The sequence below is a fragment of the Pipistrellus hanaki genome (assembly GCF_964339955.1).
Source record: "Pipistrellus hanaki genome assembly, chromosome: 10".
Taxonomy (NCBI): Eukaryota; Metazoa; Chordata; class Mammalia; order Chiroptera; family Vespertilionidae; genus Pipistrellus; species Pipistrellus hanaki.
In genome coordinates, this window is record NC_140512.1 from 64306049 (window position 1) to 64327051 (window position 21003).

The 21003-nt window shown below is 39.4% G+C and overlaps 1 protein-coding gene across 1 annotated transcript in view; it reads right to left on the reverse strand.

Annotated features, from left to right (window-relative positions):
- MET (MET proto-oncogene, receptor tyrosine kinase) overlaps nt 1–21003 on the reverse strand; it is a 135658-nt gene that overhangs the window by 21830 nt on the left and 92825 nt on the right. The window contains exons 11-14 of the mRNA XM_084896961.1: nt 13784–14002; nt 7299–7445; nt 5215–5371; nt 4881–5021 (exon numbers count right to left, since the gene is read on the reverse strand). Of these exons, the coding sequence (XP_084753087.1) occupies nt 4881–5021; nt 5215–5371; nt 7299–7445; nt 13784–14002 (664 nt within the window). The remainder of the gene's footprint in view (nt 1–4880; nt 5022–5214; nt 5372–7298; nt 7446–13783; nt 14003–21003) is intronic.

Here is a 21003-nt window from a genome sequence, read left to right on the forward strand (position 1 = left end):
TCTACATTTCTCTTTTTATATATAATAAAAAGCCCTGTTTGAGGTTTACTTTTAATATACAATATTCTTAAACATGGGAAGCTGCACAAGTAGTCTGCCTTTTGAGCGACTAGTGTTTATGGATGGAGTTAATTAATATTTCTCAAAACCCGCATGGATTCCTGGCCAAGGAAAAATGTGCGTAGTGAAATATTTTACATACATATATTTAGAAGTATATAATGGCTACATTTTTAGAACTGCAGCTTTTTACATTTGTGGTAAATTCTCTGTTGAATGATGATGGTAGCATCATTCAACATTCAGTGTTATCACTGTTTAGAGACGGTTGATTAGAATTAGAATTGGGTTAGTGTGCCATCGTCATTGCTTGGTTGAGGGCACTTGGAAAGGAATCAGCATTCCATTAATTTGAACTTTACAACCAAAGCCCTTTAAGAGACATGGGCAAGGTTCTCTATTGCAAGGGAAGCCTTTTCATTTCAGGAGTAAGGAATGGGGAGAGTGGGGGGTTGAGAATAAATTTCTTAATGCCAAACAGGGTAGAGAGCAACAGCTGCTTTCCCCTTCCCATTGGGAATCCATACACGTCAGGGAGAGGGCATCACATCTACAGCAATGTATCTGAAGATAAACTAAACAGGGTATTGAACTGTGTCAGTATCCTATTTAATAAAAGAGTAATATGCAGCTGAAACTGGTTTGGCTCAGTGGATAGAGCGTCGGTCTGCAGACTGAAAGGTCCAGGGTTCAATTCCAGTCAAGGGCATGTACCTTGGTTGTGGGCACATCCCCAGTGGGGGATGTGCAAGAGGCAGCTGATCGATGACTCTCTCTCATCGATGTTTCTAACTTTCTCTATCCCTCTTTCTTCCTCTCTGTAAAAAAATCAATTAAAAAAAAGAGTAATATGCAGATTGACCATCACTCCAACACACAAGATGGCTGCCCCCATGTGGTCAAAGATCCTGCCCCTATGTGGACACAATATGGCCAGCAGGGGAGGGCAGTTGGGAGGGACCAGGCCTGCAAGAGAGGGCAGTTATGGGTGATCAGGCAAGTAGGGGAGGGAAGTTGGGAGGCACCAGGCCTTCAAGGGAGGGCAGTTGAGAGGGAACAGGCCTGCAAGGGAGAGCAGTTGAAGGTGATCAGCCCTGCAGGGGAGGGCAGTTAGGGGTGACCAGGCCGGCAGAGGAGGGTAGTTGGTGGCAAACAGACTGGCAGGGGAGCAGGTAGACATCAATCAGGCTGGCATGGGAGTGGTTAGGGGGTGATCAGGCTTGCAGGCAGAAGCAGTTAGGGGCAATCAGGAAGGCAGGCAGGAGAGCAGTTGGGAGCCAGCAGTCCTGGATTGTGAAAGGGATGTCCCAGATTGGAGAGGGTGCAGGCTGCGCTGAGGGACAACCTTCCCCCACTACCTCCATGAACAAATTTTGTGCACCAGGGCTCTAGTCCTATATGATAAAAGGCTACTATGCAAATTGAGTGAATGGTCACTATGATGCGCACTGACCACCAGGGGGCAGATGCTCAATGCAGGAGCTGCCCCCTGATGGTCAGTGTGCTCTCACACTGGGAGCACTGCTCTGTCAGAAGCTGGGCTCATGGCTGACAAATGCATCAGCAGTGGCAGGAGCCTCTCTTGCCTCCACAGCAGGGCTAAGGATGTCCAACTGATGGCTTAAGCCTGCTCTCCAGGGGAGCTGGCCTAAACTATCAGTCGGACATCCCCTGAGGGCTCCTGGACTGGAGTGGGCATGGGCCAGACTGAGGGATGCCAGAGTGCACTTATCTTGTGCATCGGGCTTCTAGTTTAACATTAATGTGTGATTCTGGTGCAATGCCACCAAGAACACTAGGTCTGCATGAAAGACTGGTGAAGATATAGAGGAAAGTTTTATAGTTGCCTCTTCATAAGGTGCTGACTGTGTGTTTCCTTTTTCTCTCTGGATGATCTCCTTCTGCCTGTTTTAGTTTTCCATGTTTCCAGGAAGCAGGCTCAATGTGGGAAAGAAGATGAAAGATGGAACTCAAGCTTCTTAGCAATGTTGACAGAGGTTTGGTGAGTAACGAAGTTGAAAGAAGATTAAGCTTTTAATTTTTTAAATTACTTGTGAATTTTAATGATCTTAGATTAGAGCTATTAGAGGTGAGTATCTAAATATAAAAGGCTAAGTGACCAACCATCCGTCCATCTGACCATCTGGCCTGTACATATGACGTGTACTGGCAATTTATTAAAAATAAATGTTGACTTGCACATGCGCATGACATATTAAAATATTTTGTATTTTAATTTTATAATACTATCTATATATATAAAAGGCTAAGTGACCAAGTGTTCGTCCATCTGTCCATCCGACCAACTGGCTGGTACATATGATGCACATTGGCAATTTAAAAATAAATGTTGATTCGCGCATGCATGATACATACTAAAATATTTTGTATTTTAACTTTATAATACTATATTATATATACTATTTTGACATGTGATTTTTTACAGTAACACAATTACTGCACAAATCTTTCTTCTAATTAATTTCCTTTCAATGTGCATGAATCTGAGCACTGGGCCACTAGTAAGACAATAAAAGGTCTAAATTTCAAAACTATAAACTGGATTTGATTTGTCCATGTTGTTAAGGCCATGTATTTATAAAATTTTTTAAAATAAATTTATATTTAGAGAGAAAGAAAGGGAGAGGGGGGAGAGAGAGAGAGAAAGAGAGAAACATTGATGTGTGAGTGTAACATGGAATGGCTGCCTCCTGCGCATGCCCTGACTGGGAACCACCAGGGAACCACCAGGTACACGGGATGATGCCCAACCAACTGAGCCACACTGGCTGGGGCAGGACATGGATTTTTTAAAAAAATTAAATATATTTTATTGATTTTTTACAGAGAGAAAAGGAGATGGATAGAGAATTAGAAACATCGATGAGAAAGAATCATTGATCAACTGCCTCTTGCACACCTCCTACTGGGGATGTGCCCGCAACCCAGGTACATGCCCTTGACCGGAATTGAACCCGGGACCGTTCAGTCCACAGGCTGACTCTCTATCCACTGAGCCAAACTGGTTTCGGCTGGACATGGATTTTTTTTTTTAAATATATTTTATTGATTTTGTACAGAGAGGAAGGGAGAGAGATAGAGAGTTAGAAACATCGATGAGAGAGAGTCATCGATCAGCTGCCTCTTGCACACCCCCTACTGGGGATATGCCCGCAACCAAGGTACATGCCCTTGACCGGAATCGAACCCGGGACCTTTCAGTCCCCAAGTCGACGCTCTATCCATTGAGCCAAACCGGTCCCGGCTGGACATGGATTTTTTTAAGGGCAAATGGAATCAGGTAGGCAAAGGCAATATTTATGTGTATCTCTATAGAACTAATATAAACTTCAAAATATAAGAGAGAGTAAGGTTTAAATTAAAGTGTTAACTGCCTTATTGCTATTGTACTTGTTTGGAGGAACCTCTAACTTTTCCTGTATCCACAACTGTCTGTGACTCATTTTATTTGTCCAATGGTAAATATTCAACCAGGGAAATTCTTGTATTTGACTCATATCCTGTAACTTCTAAAGGTAATGGAGCAGATACAATACAGACATTTTGCTTTTTTTACCAAGAGATTTAAAATAAAACATTGGGAAATGTGCTGGTTAACCTAACCAATATTAAGCTTAGTGTTTTGCAAAGCAGAAGATGCTAACCCCTCCTGTTTCAATCACATACATGAAGGTTTTTATTGAATAAGACTAAAAAATATATTGAAGTCCTGGAGTGCTGTGGGTAAAAGGCTGTGTACCAACAATTCACTGAGAATCCTTCAAAGGAGTACTAAGTTATAATTTAAATGTTTGAGGATCAACATTTTGAACTAAAAAATATAGCAGTGCCAAATTATATCTAAATAAGCATAAAAATAAATAAATATAAACTTTGTATTTTATCTTTTTCTGGGTTGTTAAAGAGCACCTCACAATTTCTTAACATTGCACTGAGAAAATAAACACCTTACCTTTACTCAAATGATTTTAAAATTAATCTTCTTACAGATTAAAAAGTACAAGTTGGAAGTTATGAAAACAGTCATGGGGATGTAAAATATAGTCATAGGGAATATAGTCAGTTATATTGTAATAGCTATATAGTGTCAGGTGAGTATTAGATTTATTGGGAGGATCCCTTCATAAGGTATATAATTATCTGACCACTATGCTGTACAACTAAAACTGACATAATATTGAATGTGAACTTTACTTGAAATATAAAAATTAACCTTTTTGTGAAAAGAAAACGACTGAAAATTTAACATAATGTATACACAAATACATTAAAAAATAAAAGCCCAGTAATTCTATGTCAAATTAAATACTTTCTTGGCCAAAAAAAGAAATAAATATTTCTTTTATTTATACAAATAAAAGGGTAATATGATAATTAGACCAGACATCTGGAGATCCTTCCAAACAAATCCATGGTGGTGGAGGCCAAAGCAGAGGCAGTTAGGGGCGATCAGGCTGGCCAGGGGAAGGCAGTTAGGGGGTGATAAGGCCAGCAGGCAGGTAGGTGAGCGGTTAGGAGCCAGTGGTCCCAAGTTGTGAGAGGGATATCCCACTACCGGTTTAGGCCTGGTGGGATCTGGCCTAAACCAGCAGTTGGACATCCCCTGGGGAGGATCCCAGATTGGAGAGGGTGCAGGCTGGGCTGAGGGACCCCCTCTCCCCACAATGCATGAATTTTGTGCACTGGAACTCTAGTGTTTTTATAAAAACATAAAGGCAAACCCCCAAATAAACAACAATGCCACAAACTCACTGAGGTGTATGTTGAGGCATTTCTCAGAACAATAAACTGGAACATACCTTCTGGAAAAGTAGCTCGGTAGTCTACAGATTCATTTGAAACCATTTCCGTAGTTGGGCTCACACTTCGGGCACTTACAAGCCTATCCAAATGAGGAGTGTGTACTCTTGGATCATAGCGAACTAAATCACTGTCCAGATCTTAAAACGGAGAGAGAGAAAGAGCTCTTTAAGACTTGGCTACCAGGGGTCACAGCAGACCTTGACTGACAGATAAGAATCCACAGGCTTTATGGATTGCATATACAACAGCACACATGATCTTACAATTTTAAACTGTAATGATTGCATTCTTAAAGTAATTCCTTAAAATAAACAATTTAAAAAAATGTACCTTTAATGTGCTTCCTCCTTTTCAGCCACAGGAAAAGCCCAAGTAATAATAAGAGTATTGCTGATATTGTGACGCCACCAACAATCAATCCCGTGAAATTCTGATCTGGTTGAACGATCACTTTTCCAAGGACAGTTGAAGAAACTGCTTGCTTCCACTAAAAATGACCAAGGAGAGCCATATTTAGCTGGCTATTTTAGACAGCTATAAAATACGCCACACAGGTCGAAACACAGTCTCTGTGGGCCCCAGGTAACACCTGGTTATTACTGTTCCATAACTGGCATGATTGCCTTCCGAGTAACAAGACATTCCTCAATTTTGCTTCAGTGTTTTAACAGGTAGGGGCTAATAATCTCTGAGTTACTTATATAATATTTAGCTGTTTGTACCTGTAACTAGGTATTAGGAATAAAAAAATAAGTACAAACAATCTTTGATCTCAAGTAACTGAGACATAAAAGGGAGATAAACACATAAACAGATGATTATAATACAATGTGATATATCCCACATATATAAATAAATAGTAAGAAACAGAGACAATAGGATATTAATTCTGTCCTACAGGGTGGGAAGAAGGCAAAGGACACTTATCCTAAGGAGTAAATAATCATTATTATGGGACAATAAAGCCTTAAAATGTTTTAATATCAGTTTGGATACATAGAGGAAATCTTTGAGGTCCCTTCCATCTCTAACATTGTATAATTTTTAGGATTTATGGTCTTTCTAAATTCTAAACTATGATCTCATAATCCAGCCTTAATTTTCTATTTTTTTTTGGTAGTTTTCCATTTCATAACTTTTTAGAAGATTTCAGAAACCCTTTACAAAGCACTCATTCTTGGATAAACAAAATGTGGTATACAACTGAATATTCAGCCTGGTATATCCATACAATGGAATATTCAGCCTTAAAAAGTAATGAAGTTCTGGCACATGCTATAACATGGATGAACTTTGAAGACATACTAATAAAATAAGCCAGAGCCCTAGCCAGTTTGGGTCAGTGGATAGAGCATTGGCCTGCAGTCTGAAGGGTCCCAGATTCTGGGCAAGGGCACATGCCTGGGTTGCGGCCTTGATCCCAGTAGGGGGTATGCAGGAGGCAGCCAATCAATGATTCTCTTTCATCATTGATGTTTTTATCTCTCTCACTTCTACCTTCCTCTCTGAAACCAATAAAAATATATTTAAAATAAGCCAGACACAAAAGGACAAATAGTATATGATTTCACTTATATGAAATACCTAGAACAGGCACATTTTTAAAGACAGAAAGTAGGTTAGAGGTTACCATGGACTGGGGAAGAGGAGGGGATGTGACGTACTGCCTACTGGTTCCAGTGCACTCTTTGGGGTGATGAAAGACGTCTCAGCATTAGCTAGGGGTGTGGTTACATGGAGGATAGTGTGAATGTAATTAATGCCACTCAATTGTGCACTAAAAATGATTAAATGGCAAAAATTGTTATATGTATTTTACTACAAGTTTAAAATACTAATAATGTAATTACCCCAGACCAGTTTAAATGTGTGAACTGTATGGTATGTGAGTTAATCTCAATAAAGCTCTTCAAGAAAAAAAGAAAATGCAAAAAATAAAATAATTCACTCTAATTCCAGGTTATTAATTTAGCTGTCTGCATGAAGAAGTTACTGTAAAAGTAGTTTAATTTCTATTTTATTTTGTCCAGTGCATACATACTGTACATATTCTTTTGCTTATGCGGCCCATGCATTTGGTATCTCTGTGGAAGGCAGCAGCATGTTGGATCTGGCCTCCCAGGGTGGTCAGAGGTAGGGGCAGGGGCAACCTTGGACCAGATTTTGGCAAGAGTATGGCATGACGCAGAGCGAGTGTGGCCGGGAAGGACTTTTGAGAGCTACCCCCTCAGGCTTGGGAAGGAGAAAGCGCAACAAAAACCTCACTATTTCTAAAATAACAACCAGGAATCAAGGCTGAGCTGATGAGCCAAAGCTAACACACAAACGAGTTTAATGATTTATTTTAGGCTTGCGAGTGACATAATTGCACCAGCATCTTTATTTACATCAGGAGAGGAATGCAGGGATCCCACCTCTATATTTAGCTCGCTGTTCAGCTTCAGCAGGTCATTGGGGACCGTGCATAAAACAGCTTCAGAATGAGAGTGGATGTTCTCACAGCTCTTATTACCAACTTTTAACACTTCACCTTGCACGGCTTCAGGGTCAATGTCATTGCCCTGGAAGGAAGAAAAGAGGCTGTTAACACTTCACAGTTCTGCAGGGAACACTAACAATTGTGGAGGAACATAAATACACTGCAAACACAGGCCACGCTGTTCGCCATGGCACATGAAACCTTGTGTGCGATCCTCCTCTCATGGGAATGCCGGGCGGCTGAAAGAAAGCACGACCGTTTTAGGGCAGGAATTGTTTAGGAATCACAGCATGTAGCTTTCCACCGAATTGGATGTTAGAGAAAAGGAAAGAGAATTTTGGTTTACATCCTTACATCTAATGACCTCTTAGCCATAATCACCCCATTCATGCTTTCAGGGGGTATTGATGGCTGGCAAAAAGCAAGCAAGACAGAGTCTTAGCTGTTTTGCTGCCTAATGGGAAAACTCAGCGTGGGTTTCACCTTTAGAATCACAATGAGCATTTTATAAAATACTGGTGCATCGAGGGACTCCGATTTAACTCATCTGTTAATACATTCCTGGCATCCTTGAGTTGGGCAGTTTGCTTTCATCCTTCTCGCATAGTTAAATCCTATACAGGAGTGAATTTATTGATAAAGGAATTCCTGTAAGATGCCATGTGACCCTCATTATGATTTGAGAGCCTGGCTACATTATTTTGAACAATTAATTATATACACTGAGTGGCCAGATTATTATGATCTCTGAACGCATAATGATCTGGCCATTCAGTGTATATCATCATATATAGTAAAAGGCTAATATGTAAATTGTTCCCTCGACCAGCAGTTCCACCAGTAGGCAGGCCAGCCAACCACCCATGTCCCCTACCCATGGTCAGGTTGGCTGGACCCCACCCATGCACGAATTCATGCACAGGGCCTCTAAAAAAAAAAAAAAAAAAAAATATATATATATATATATATATATATATATATATACATACACACTGAATATACTGAGTGTCCAGATTATTATGATCTCTGAATGCATAATAATCTGACCACTCAGTGTATATACTATATAATGAAAGGCTAATATGCAAATTGTTCCCTCGACCAGAAGTTTGACCAGCAGGCCGCCCAACCACCCATGTCTCCTCCCCCTGGCCAGGCTGGCCGGACCCCACCCATGCACGAATTCATTGCACTGGGCCTCTAAAATATATATATATATATATATATATATATATATATATGCACACTGAATACACTGAGTGGCCAGATTATTATGCATTCAGAGATCATAATAATCTGGCCATTCAGTGTATTTACGTGAGGATTTAAAAGATTGTTCAATTTGACATATTTAGCTAACTGAAGTTGCCACCAGGCATTTATAAGATATTAACGTTTTTTGAAGAAACCACCATGAGCATGGGAAAGGAGTGAAAACAGAGGGGCGATGCCTCACTCCACAATTAATGAGCACAGTTACTTATTACAAAGCCATTACTTGGAAGGCAGGTATATCAAAACACATTACTACTCTTCTTAGGGACAAAGAGCAGCCAGCAGAGCTGCAGCAAACGCTGCTCTGCTTTTCATTACCTTTAATGCCTAGCAAACGGCTACACTGTCTCATACGGATCCTCACAGACTGGTAGGTCAGATATTACTTTGGGAAAAGAGGTGGTAAGAAAATACTTCTTTCTAACATGAACCTGGAGTTTAAGAAAAAAGAGAGACAAGCAAACTCTATCTTTATGCTATTTCTAGGGGCACTACGTGTACTCCATTGAACCAGGCCAGCCACATGGGGCAACTCAACATAGAAGCACACAAATCTAATGAGTCACTCTGGGGCTCCACATGACAACTTGTTGGTTAGGCTGAGGAGGGATAAAGGCACTTGCATAATGGAGGGGACTCAGGGAATGATAAAGAAAAAGATGAAAGAGTTGGAGAACTTGATTTATGAGAGAATGACTAAAATGTGTCTTGCTTGCTTAGAGAATACCAGCAGCCGGGGGAGGGAGGAACACACTGCATTTACATTCCCCATTCTCCCATTAGGCTCAGGACCTCCTTGGCTGTTGCATAAAGGCTTCTCTAAAACAAAAAGAGATCACACAGCCACACAACAGAACCCCATTTCATCTGTGCCTGCCACGGAACACAGGATGAGCAGTGACTTATATGAGACATCACTATTAGCCTTGTATGTTCAGTAATTACCTTAAAGATCTATAACCCAAGATGTCACCAGAGTGATCCTGGCAGCCCACTACCCTATAGCAGAGGGGCCTGTGTCAGAAAAAACCAGGAATAGTTGTAGGCTTTTTTTTTTTTTTTTAAAGAAGGACCTCTTACCCTTAAAAAATATATATATTTTATTGATTTTTTACAGAGAGGAAGAGAGAGGAATAGACAGTTAGAAACATTGATGAGAGAGAATCATTGATCAGCTGCCTCTTGCTCACCCCCTATTGGGGATGTGTCCGCAACCAAGGTACATGCCCTTGACCGGAATCGAACCCGGGACCCTTCAGTCCGAAGGCTGACACTCTATCCACTGAGCCAAACCGGTTTCGGGTAGGCTACTCTTTATTGTTTAAAACAAACATAGCTTTGTGGAGCCGTGGGGAAAAGGTATATTTTTTAGAAGTTTTATCATTTTCTTTTTCATCATTTAACACTAGAGGCCCAATGCACAAAAATTTGTGCAAGAGTAGGCCTTCCTTCCTCCAACTGCCAGCACCGGCTTCCCTCCAGCACCAGGACCAGGCTGCTCCCTCCTCCAGCCACCGCAGGCACCCAGGACCTGGGCTGGCTTCCCCCAGCCCCAGTTTCCTCAGGAAGGAATCCGGTCTAATTAGCATATTACTTTTTATTACTATAGGTTAAGTATGATTAAATAGAAGAACACACTTATAAAACTGGTTCAGCTTTTCAGTCACTGAAATGGCAGTATATGAGCTTTAAAGAAAGCAATATACTGTAGAAGAAACTTTCTGGTCTTTATTCCCCTACACACACATAGCAATTTAGAAGTATAATGATCTCATTTTATCTCGTAAAGACATCTTCCCGAGGTAGCTGTTATTGTCATTCCTGCTTTGCACTGAGAAATAAGGCTCAAGAAAGGACTTGGTCATGAAGCAAATAAAATTCCATTCAGTACAGTATCTCCTTACCATCTACTGTGTGTCAGACACATTCTTTTTACCGAGAACATAAAGATAAGAGTGTCTTCCTCTCACTGTAATGTTAAAATAAATGCCTTTCTAAAGTGAGAACTAATTACTCCCAATATATAATATCAGGATGATGCTCGTTCCCTTTTCTCTCCAGCTCTGGTCAGGTGTGAACCATCACAGTCTCTTTCTTTGTAGCTAAGGATGCTCAGCTGCATGGCTGCTGGAGGAGCAGGGACTCCTCCTGACAACAAAAAGGAGCAAATCCCACTCTGTACACAGGATGCTCCCTGGGGTACTCCACACTTAGGTTTTAAATGGGAATTGAATAAGCACTTTAAATAAATAAAGTTGTGCTTATTTATCCTTTCTTTTGATACAAACAGTCCACTGCTTGTCCGGAGGAGGCCTTTTCTTTCCTAATGCTTTGCTTGCCTTTGTTTCTGTCCTAAGAGAGGCCGAGGTTTTTTTTTTGTTGTTGTTGTTTGTTTTTTTAAATATATTTTATTGATTTTGTACAGAGAGGAAGGGAGAGAGATAGGGAGTTAGAAACATCGATGAGAGAGAGTCATCGATCAGCTGCCTCTTGCACACCCCCTGGAGATGTGCCCGCAACCAAGGTACATGCCCTTGACCGGAATCGAACCCGAGACCTTTCAGTCCCCAAGCCGATGCTCTATCCATTGAGAGGCCGAGGTTTTAATGTGATCAACTTTAGAGACGGAAAAGGGTTAAGTTGCTGTCAAACAAATATTCTCTCATACTTTAAATTTCCTCTTGTTCGTAAGAAAAATGAATGGGAAAAGCCTCAATCATGATACCAAAGCAGTCTCCCTAAGCTGGTCCCTCCCCCCAGGTTGCCACTCTGTGACATGGCAGGTGCTTGTGAGAGAAAAGAGGCATTCTGAATGGAAGCAAAGGGAGAGAGTGTTTTGTGCCTGTTCCCAGGGACCCCATGGGCCACGTTGGGAACAGCTTTAAAAGGCAGAGGAGGCTGTCAAACCATATTTTTCTTGGTCCAACAATTTTGTAAGACATTGAAAAATGGGTATTTAATTTACAGAAAAAGAGGTTTCTTCATAGAAGACTGTGCTTGGACGAACAGATAAGAAAGCATTTATCTCTAATCCTTCCATCATAGACACGGGAATGGAAAAATAGAGTTTATCTGGGCATAAAAATATTTGCAAATAAACCTTTTTTTTTTTTTAAATCAAGAAAAACCAAATGAAATCTTTCAAACGACAAATACTGTAATTGTTGAAAAGCAAAAGGCCCCACTAGGTCAGTTTAATTGAGAAAAAAAGAAAGATAAAAGCTTTTTCTCCCTTTATAAAACTAATTAATGAAGCAGATGAAAGAGCTTCCTTGTGGTAAACATGTGGCTCACTGAAGCAGGCCTCCAGTTAATGTCATTCTGGGCTTGCTTAATTATTGTGCAAAACACAATTGTGAGGTTAGTAAACTTGTATGAATGAGTATGAACATGTGCACGGGTTTAGCTGGAGAGAAAATCTTGTCAAAAAAGAAGAAAAGTTTCAGTTGAAACATATGATGATTTAAGAGAACTTGTACCTAAATAGGAACTGTCCTATCCTTTTACTTTGTGTATGTTCATATTTGCATCCAGGCTATCTTTCAGGGAAAACATATGATTGTCTAAAAACAGCATGTTGAGCCTGGCCACGGTGGCTCAGGTGGTTGAGCACGATCCCCTGCCCGGGTCACCAGTTCGATTCCTGGTCCTGCCCCGGTGGCAGCTCAATTCCCCTCTCCCTTCCTCTCTCTGAAATCAATAAAAACACAGTAAAATATATATGTGACAGTCCTCGGGTTACATCGGACTTGACATACATTGTTTTATGGTTATATTGCCAACTTCCATTTATTTATAAAAAAAAAAAGTTCCGTCATTTCGGCGCATGTACATACATATGTGCTTTATGTTTTTTATTATTTATTTACCACAAGGAAAGGTCAGGAATTGTTATCTTTCTTTAATTTTTTTTTTCTGTTTCACTTCATTACTGCCTTGTATGTGATCCATGTGAGCGATACAAGTGCTTATATAGTTGGGTTCTGACTTAGGGCAAACACTGCCTTATGTTGCGCCTCAGAAATGGACCTCTGATGTAACCAGAGGACCTACTGTACATTAAAAAGCATATTAAATAAAACATGTTGAAGGATAGTTTGTTGCTTCTAGTGAAAGGCTATATAGATAATTAAAATGTTGATCATTTTGCCTGTTTTATTACTATTTGAAGTAAAATGATTGAAGTGACATGAGTGCTGTCTTCTAGTCACTATTTCATCACTTGTCAAATCACTCAACATCTCTGGGCCTTACTATTCTTTGTTTGCCACAGGCTGGAGTAGAAAAGATAATCTGTTATTCTCAAATTACCTTATAGTTAGAGGCTAATATATTCCTAAGGTAGAGGAAACCCAGCTCCATTTATAATTCACATTAGAGATGACTATTCCCAGACACAAAATTGCAAGCATTTAAGGATGTACAGAACAACAATTGGTGCATTTATTCCCATAGAGCTTAAATTTTATCTTATAACTAGAGGCCCAGTGCACTAAATTTGTGCACGGGTGGGGATGGGTCCCTCAGTCCTACCTGAACTCTCTCCAATCTGGGACCCCTTGGGGATGTCAACTGCTGGATTAGGCCTGATCCTGCAGTTGGGCCTAAACTGGCAGTCGGACATTCCTCTCACAATGCAGGACTGCTGGCTCCTAATCGCTCACCTGCCTGTTGGTCTTATCCTCCTAACTGCTCTCTCCTGCTGGTCTGGTCACCCTAACTGCTCTCCCCTGCCAGTCTGATCACCCCTAACCACCTCTGACTTGGCCCCGCCACCTTGGCTTTGCCTGCAAGGTCATCCAGTCTAATTAGCATATTACCCTTTTATTAGTATGGATGAGCTCATTTCGGTGCCCAGGAAAATACATACAGGACACTGACAGGATAATGTATCACAGGCAGCCTATTTAATAGATTTGTATCCCACATTTGCTACTTTTTAACATAACACAAAAAAAGAGTTGTTAAATGCTTCATTAGAAAGCAGTTCATATTATACTTACCTTTTAGTCCTAAGCCAAAAAAAATTGTATTTTTTCAGAGCTTAGATAAGATAATGATCAACCAAGTACAACAATTCTATTCACTATGAAATCAATTAAGTGCAAGTTGATGATTTAAGAGAATATTTTAAGCATTTCTTACCTTAATTTCCAGTACATTTTCATTGCCTATTGAGATCATCACTGGCCTTTCAAAAGGCTTAAAGACAGGATTATGTACATAAATGAGATCGAAGTATTTGGAATGAATCCCATCTAACATGAAAAAGGCTTTAGTTTTCAGGGGGAGTTGCAGATTCAGCTGTTGTAGTGAAGGAGTTGTACAGCAGATTATCTCGGAATTAGAGCGATGTTGACATGCCTATAGTAAGACACAATTACCCACTGTGAGCAGAATATCAATAGCAACTTTTCATAAGCAGATGAAAAGTAAGGACCTACTTGACAACATCAATAGCAACTTTCACATTTCACAGTTTCAGGCAATCAATGGAAAGGTGTAATATTGGGTCGGCAGCTAAGTAATTGCGGATTTTTTAAAGAAAATCAAAGACAATTTTTTCATGGAACTAAATAACTTTATTCTGTAATGTATTGCCCATTTTGATCAATGACCTTTTGCCATCTTTCAGGCAGCATCATAATCCCACGTTCAAAAAACTTCTGGTTTTTATTAGCAAAAAACTGAATCAGGTACGATTTGACATCATCATCATTATTGAAATTTTTACCATTCAAGGAGTTTTGTAAAGATCGAAACAAAAAGTAATCAGATGGTACAAGGTCAGGACTATATGGTGGATGTGGCAAAACATCCCAACCAAGCTCCATTAATTTTTGCCGAGTGACCAAAGATGTGTGTGGCCTTGCATTGTCATGATGGAATACAACACCTTTTCGATTTGTCAATTCGGGCCGCTTTTCTTCAACTGCATTGTTTAATTTCGTTAGTTGTTCAATGTAGACATCAGAATTGATCGTTTGGTTGGGTGGTAAGAGTTCAAAGTAGACAATTCCTTTGTAATCCCACCAAACTGATAACAAAACCTTCTTTTGATGAATATCAGCTTTTGATGTTGTTTGAGTTGGTTCACCTGGCCTGCTCCACGATCTTTTCCGCTTGATATTGTTGTAAACAACCCATTTTTCATCGCCAGTTATCAGTTGTTTTAAAAATGGATCATTTTCATTACGTTTCTTTAGCAAATCGCAGCTGCTAATGCGTTGCGTTAACTGTGATTCTTTAATTTCGTGAGGAACCCATGTATCGAGTTTTTGAACATAGCCAAGTTGTTTTAAGTGATTTTCAATGCATGTATGTGATACATGAAGCTTCTCTGCAATCTCACGTGTTGTACTGTGACAGTCCGAATTGATTATTGCTTTGATTAGGGCGTCATCAACTTCAACTGGACGACCAGAGCGTTTTTCATCTTTGAGTGAAAAATCACCAGAACGAAATTTGGCAAACCAATTTTGACACTGCCGTTCTTTTAAGGCTTCGTCACCATAAACAGCACATAACTTTTTATGAGCTTGCGATACGTTTTTCCCTTTGAGGAAATAAAAAAGCAAAATATGACGAAAATGTTCCTTTTGATTTTCCATTTTTCAACGAACGCCAAACGAAAACTACAAAACAGATCAAAAAACTTTTTTTACTTATTAACAGCTGAATAGCCAACTATCAAATAACAAAATGTGTTTTACATTTGTACTACGTCTGCAAACCTAAAAATTCAACTGAAGCCATATATGTGTGAAACCCGCAATTACTTAGTTGCCGACCCAATATTTGGACTCACCTGGGCACCTCCCAACCCAGCACAAGTAGTAGCCATCTGCAGACAGCTTTGTAGTTCATGCTGGGTGGCCCCTGGCAGATAGAGGTGCAGCTGATCTTGGACAGCTTCAGTCCAGGTTGAAGCCTCACCACCCAACTGCCTCCACAAGTGGCACACTCAAGGGGTGGACTCAACTGGCACCAGAGCCCCACTGAAGTCAGTCCTGCTTTGTGGGGTAGGCCCCTGAACAGTTCATCCTCCACCATGGTTGGAGGTCAGTGGCTGAAGCCTGGGAGCAAATCCCTCCCCACTGACATGCCAACAGCAGTCAAGGCTCAACTACAAGAGGAGGGTGGAGAAAGGGGTGCACCGTGAATGCTTAGCTTGAGTGATTGGGGAAGATGTGCCATTGGACCCTACAGAACACCTACTACATTAGGCCACTCTACCAAGCCTGGGAGATGTAGCAGCTCTACCTAATACTTAGAAACAAATATAGGAGGCTGCCAAAATAAGGAGACAAAGAAACATGCCCCAAATGAAAGAACAGAACTAAAAGTCAGAAAGAAAAAATCTAAACAAAATCTACTACATGAAGATTTCAAAATACTGGTTTTAAGGATGCTCAATGAACTTAGTGATTACCTCGACAGTATAAAAAAGGACCAGTCAGAAATGAAGGATACACTAATTGAAATGAAGAGTAATTTACAGGGAATTAACAGTACAGTAGATGAAGCCAGGAATCAAGTCAGAGATCTGGAAAATAAGGAAGCAAAAACAAACAAACAAACAAACAAACAAACAAACAAACAAACAAAAAAACAAAAACCACCCCCTGTCTCCAATCAAAACAGCAAAAAGAAAAAAAAAATGAGGATAGTGTAAGAACTCCCTGGGACAATTTGGGAGTACCAATATTCGCATCATTGGGGTGCCAAAAGAAGAGAGAGAGCACAAAATATTGAAAACCTATTTGAAAAAATAATGATAGTAAACTTCCCTGCCTGGTTAGGGAAATAGATATACAAGCCCAAGAAGTGTAGAGAATCCAAAACATGAGGAATGCAAAAAGGCCCACACCAAGAGACATCATAATTAAAATGCCAAAGGTTAAAGATAAAGAGAGAATCTTAAAAGCAGCAAGAGAAAAGAAGTTAGTACCCTACAAGGGAGCTCCCATAAGACTGTCATCTGTTTTCTCAACAGAAACTTTGCAGTCCAGAAGGAATTGGCAAGAAATAATCAAATTGATGAAAAGTAAGGACCTACCAAGATTACTCTACCCAGCAAAGCTATCATTTAGACTCGAAAGATAGATTTAGAACTTCCCAGAAAAGAAAAAGCTAAATGAGTTTATCACTACCAAACCAGTATTATATAAAATATTAAAGGGTCTTCTTAAAAAAAAGAAAGAAAAGAAAAACACATACCTATATATTAATAATTGAATCTAAAAACAAAATAAATGAAAACACACAACAGAAACAGACTCATAGATACAGAGACCATTGTGATGGTTGCCAGATGGGAGAGGGGGTGGGGGATGTGTGAAAAAGGTGAAGGGATGAAGAAGTACAGATCGATTGCTACAGAATAGTAATGAGGATGGAAGGTACAGCACAGGGAAGATAGTCAATAATATTCTAATAAGTATGTATGGTGTCAGATGGGTGTGAGATTTATCGGATGATCGCTTAGTAGTTTATGCAAAGTCTAATCACTGGGGTCATACACCTGAAACTAATATAATTATGTATGTCAACTCTAACTGAAAAAATAAAACAATAATTAAAAAAAGAAATATGTAATTTTTGAAAAACAAAACAAAACACCACACACCAGCATTTAACTTTGTAATGTTGAAGAACACATTTTTGGAAACAAAATAGAAACAAATTTATCTAAACAATGCAGTCTTCAAAGAAACACAGAGCTTTACTTGCTCAAAATCAACTATGCTGCTCTATCTGAAACTGGCTCACCCTCCATCACTTTATTTTTCTGAAGAAGAAAAGGACAGTCTCGCCAAAACCGGTTTGGCTCAGTGGTAGAGCGTGGGTCTGCGGACTCAAAGGTCCCAGGTTAGATTCCGGTCAAGGGCATGTACATTGGTTGAGAGCACATCCCCGGTGGGGGGTGTGCAGGAGGCAGCTGGTCAATGTTTCTCTCTCATCAACGTTTCTGGCTCTCTATCTCTCTCCCTTCCTCTCTGTAAAAAATCAATAAAATATAAATATATATATAAAAAGGACAGTCTCACGGAAGGACCGTTTTCTTGTTTAGGAAACAGCCATGACAGAGTGCGAGTTGAACATGGTGCCAGTATCTCACAGCTCTAAATCAAGTTGTGAGAATCAGGGCAAAATCCTTACTTGGAAACTCAGTTTCCTCACTTAGGAAGTAAGATTAAAATGTCGTTACCAATGTGTGATACTACGTGGTAAAGTGCTTTGTCAACTGCTATGCATCATACGCTTCGCATTACAATGAGCTATGTAGTTAGGTCATTTTACCAGTGTTTTTTAAGGTATCAGTTACTGAGTGCCAGGTTCTGTGCAAAATACTTCCAAGGTAGGTCTCATATAATTCTCCCAATAACCTTATGAGGTAGGTGCTCTGATCACCCTCATTATATGGATGAAGAAGCAGCTTTTTAAGCTGACACCATTGGACCAGGTCACACAGCTTTGTGTGGCAGTGTAAGGAACATAAATCGTAGGCCACTGTCTCCAAATTCACTGTCTTACCTCCCATGCCACATGCACTGCTTCTTGCTCACTCTACAGTGTTTGCTGGTAAATCCTTTCCTATGCTCTCTATCTTACAAAAGCTTTTCTATTATTTTTCCATGCCCTTTCATCTCTCATCTCAAATCTTCCCCTTTGGAGTTCTGATTTATGGAGAATTGGAAAATGTGGTTTCCTCTTGATTGTGCTTAGACTAAGTCAGTAACATGAAGTGACACATTTAAGATTAAATGCTCAGTTGGTTAGAGTGCCATCCAGATATGCCAGGGTTGCAGGTTCACTCCCCAGTCAGGGCAAATACAGGATGCAAATGGTGAATGCATAAAAATGTGAAACAACAAGTCAATGTTTTTACTCTTTCTCTCTCTCTTTAAAATCAATCAATAAATATTAAAAAAAAGGTTAAATGGTTGAGATTTTTCCCTCCAAGGGAAAACAAGTAACAACATCCCTTAGATTTATTTTCCTTTGATAAGTAGAGTTGGAGATAAACTACTTACTTATGCCTAAAATAGAAAACGGACTCAGGATATACATAAAAAGCACAAATAAGCTTGGCCAGTGTTGCTCAGTGGTTGAGTGTTGACACATGAACCAGGTCACTATTCAATTCCTGGTCAGGGCACATGCCCTGGAGGCAGCCTATGGATGATTCTCTCTCATCATTGATGTTTCTCTCTCTCTCCCTCTCTCTCTCTCTCTCTCTCTCTCTCTCTCTCTCTCTCTCTCTCTCTCTCTCTCCCTATCCATTCTTTTCTCTGAAATCAATTAAAACATTTTTTATAAAGCACAAACAAAATTGGGTGATATTTTCTTTTAAAAATAATTTTAAAAATCATTCTATATTTAAAGTGTATGCTGTAAGTAAGTATAGAAAACAGATAACTATATTATAAATAAAATAATCTAATTTAATTTTAAACTCATATTATAATGCTGAAAGCAATTTATCCCTATCATCCTGAAAATAGAAATGAACAATTTTTAAAAAAATATATTTTATTGATTTTGTACAGAGAGGAAGGGAGAGAGATAGAGAGTTAGAAACATCGATGAGAGAGAGTCATCGATCAGCTGCCTCTTGCACACCCCCTACTGGGGATATGCCCGCAACCAAGGTACATGCCCTTGACCGGAATCGAACCCGGGACCCTTCAGTCCCCAAGCCGACGCTCTATCCATTGAGCCAAACCAGTCTTGGCAGAAATGAACAATTTTACTGCTATCACAATAATTCTCTACATAACAACAAGAAATTTGAAAACTATACAATAAATGATTGGCTTTTGAGACATAATGTACATAAACAAATTAATACACATTTTGTTGAGTAGGTTATTAGTATTTTTATTTTTAAACATTTGAGTTTATTGGAATTAATGTTATTGTGGCTGGATCAATATGTCTAAACTAGAGGCCCGATGCACAAAATCCGTGCAAAAGGCTTGGACCTCACAACCCTGGCTTCATCTGGAAGATCATCAGGACGGTTGTTCCACTGTTTGGCCTTTTGGTTGATTTGTATATTACACTTTTATTATTATAGATCAGACTTGACAGCAAGTTTAAATTGTTAAATAATGAATGAGTTCAATTAATCATGGTCAGCTTCAAATTCTATAAGCAGAAGGAACATGGAAGGAATACATCTCTTTATGAAGTAGTTTTCATAAACAATAGTCAAACAGACTCACTGAATTTTTTATTCTTGTCCAATTCTAATGCATAGTTCTATTGTACTAGGAATACGTTTGTGGATAAAACAACAGAAGCTCACATTTCCAGATATGTAAACAGAATTTTTATCTTCTACCACTGTTGGGACATGCCACTCTTACGTCACACACATAGGAAGTTTGTAATAAATATTTGGTTACAAATGAATGAAGAAAGCTAAGAGGGGCTCTACCTGTTATGAAAACACTGGTGAGAGAGAAGGAAGGAAATTGAGCCATATTTTAAAACAGGGTTGGTATAGATTAGATAAATTTATAATTTCTCAGATTTCTACTTTAAAGTCACATGCCAACACCAAAGAAGGTTACTGTTACTCCTATTTGGGTAATAATGTTATATCTGGCTGTGAAAAATTGGTGTCCCTTAAATTAATAGCAGTGGTATTCTTTGTGGCCACTTGTGAGGACTGGTTTCAAAGCTCTCTTCTTCATTCGGTAACTCCCTGGAGCATAATCTCTCAGAAATATGATAAGAATTTAATAATACTCTCTAGAGGTGATGCAATGTGGCTGATTGAGAAGGTCAAGAAAAATTTCATTTGAGGTGACCTTATTGTTTGGTGATCTGGCTTGACATTTTTAGCCCCAAATTGGTTTTTGTAATTAAAGAACATTGTGGCCTTAGTTTTCAAAAAATATTGGATAGGCAATCTAAAAGAAAGTGCTATAATTCAATCTATCACCTGCCCAATCAAGACCCTGCTTGAAAAGGGGCATAGAATTTTCATGCTAAGTGAGTGCACAAGCCCAACTAGATGATGATATTTTATATGAGAATATCTGTAAGTAACTCCAACTTCCTTTAGGTCTAAACTAAAATTACCATGGTAATGTGACCTATATAAATTGTTAGAACAAAACGGGTCCATCACTTTTAAGGAGGCATTCAGTTAAAATTTTGATTGGCTTTACAAATAAAAGAAGGAAAGGTGGAGAAATAACAAACATACTCTAGGACATGTATTCTAATGCTCTTTCTCATTACTTGGTAACATTCTAACAAAGGGACAAGAAGAATGGTAAGAAGTGATTGTAAGAAAACATGTGTGCCTGCTGCTTAGAAAGAAATGGATGAGACTGCAAGATTGAAGA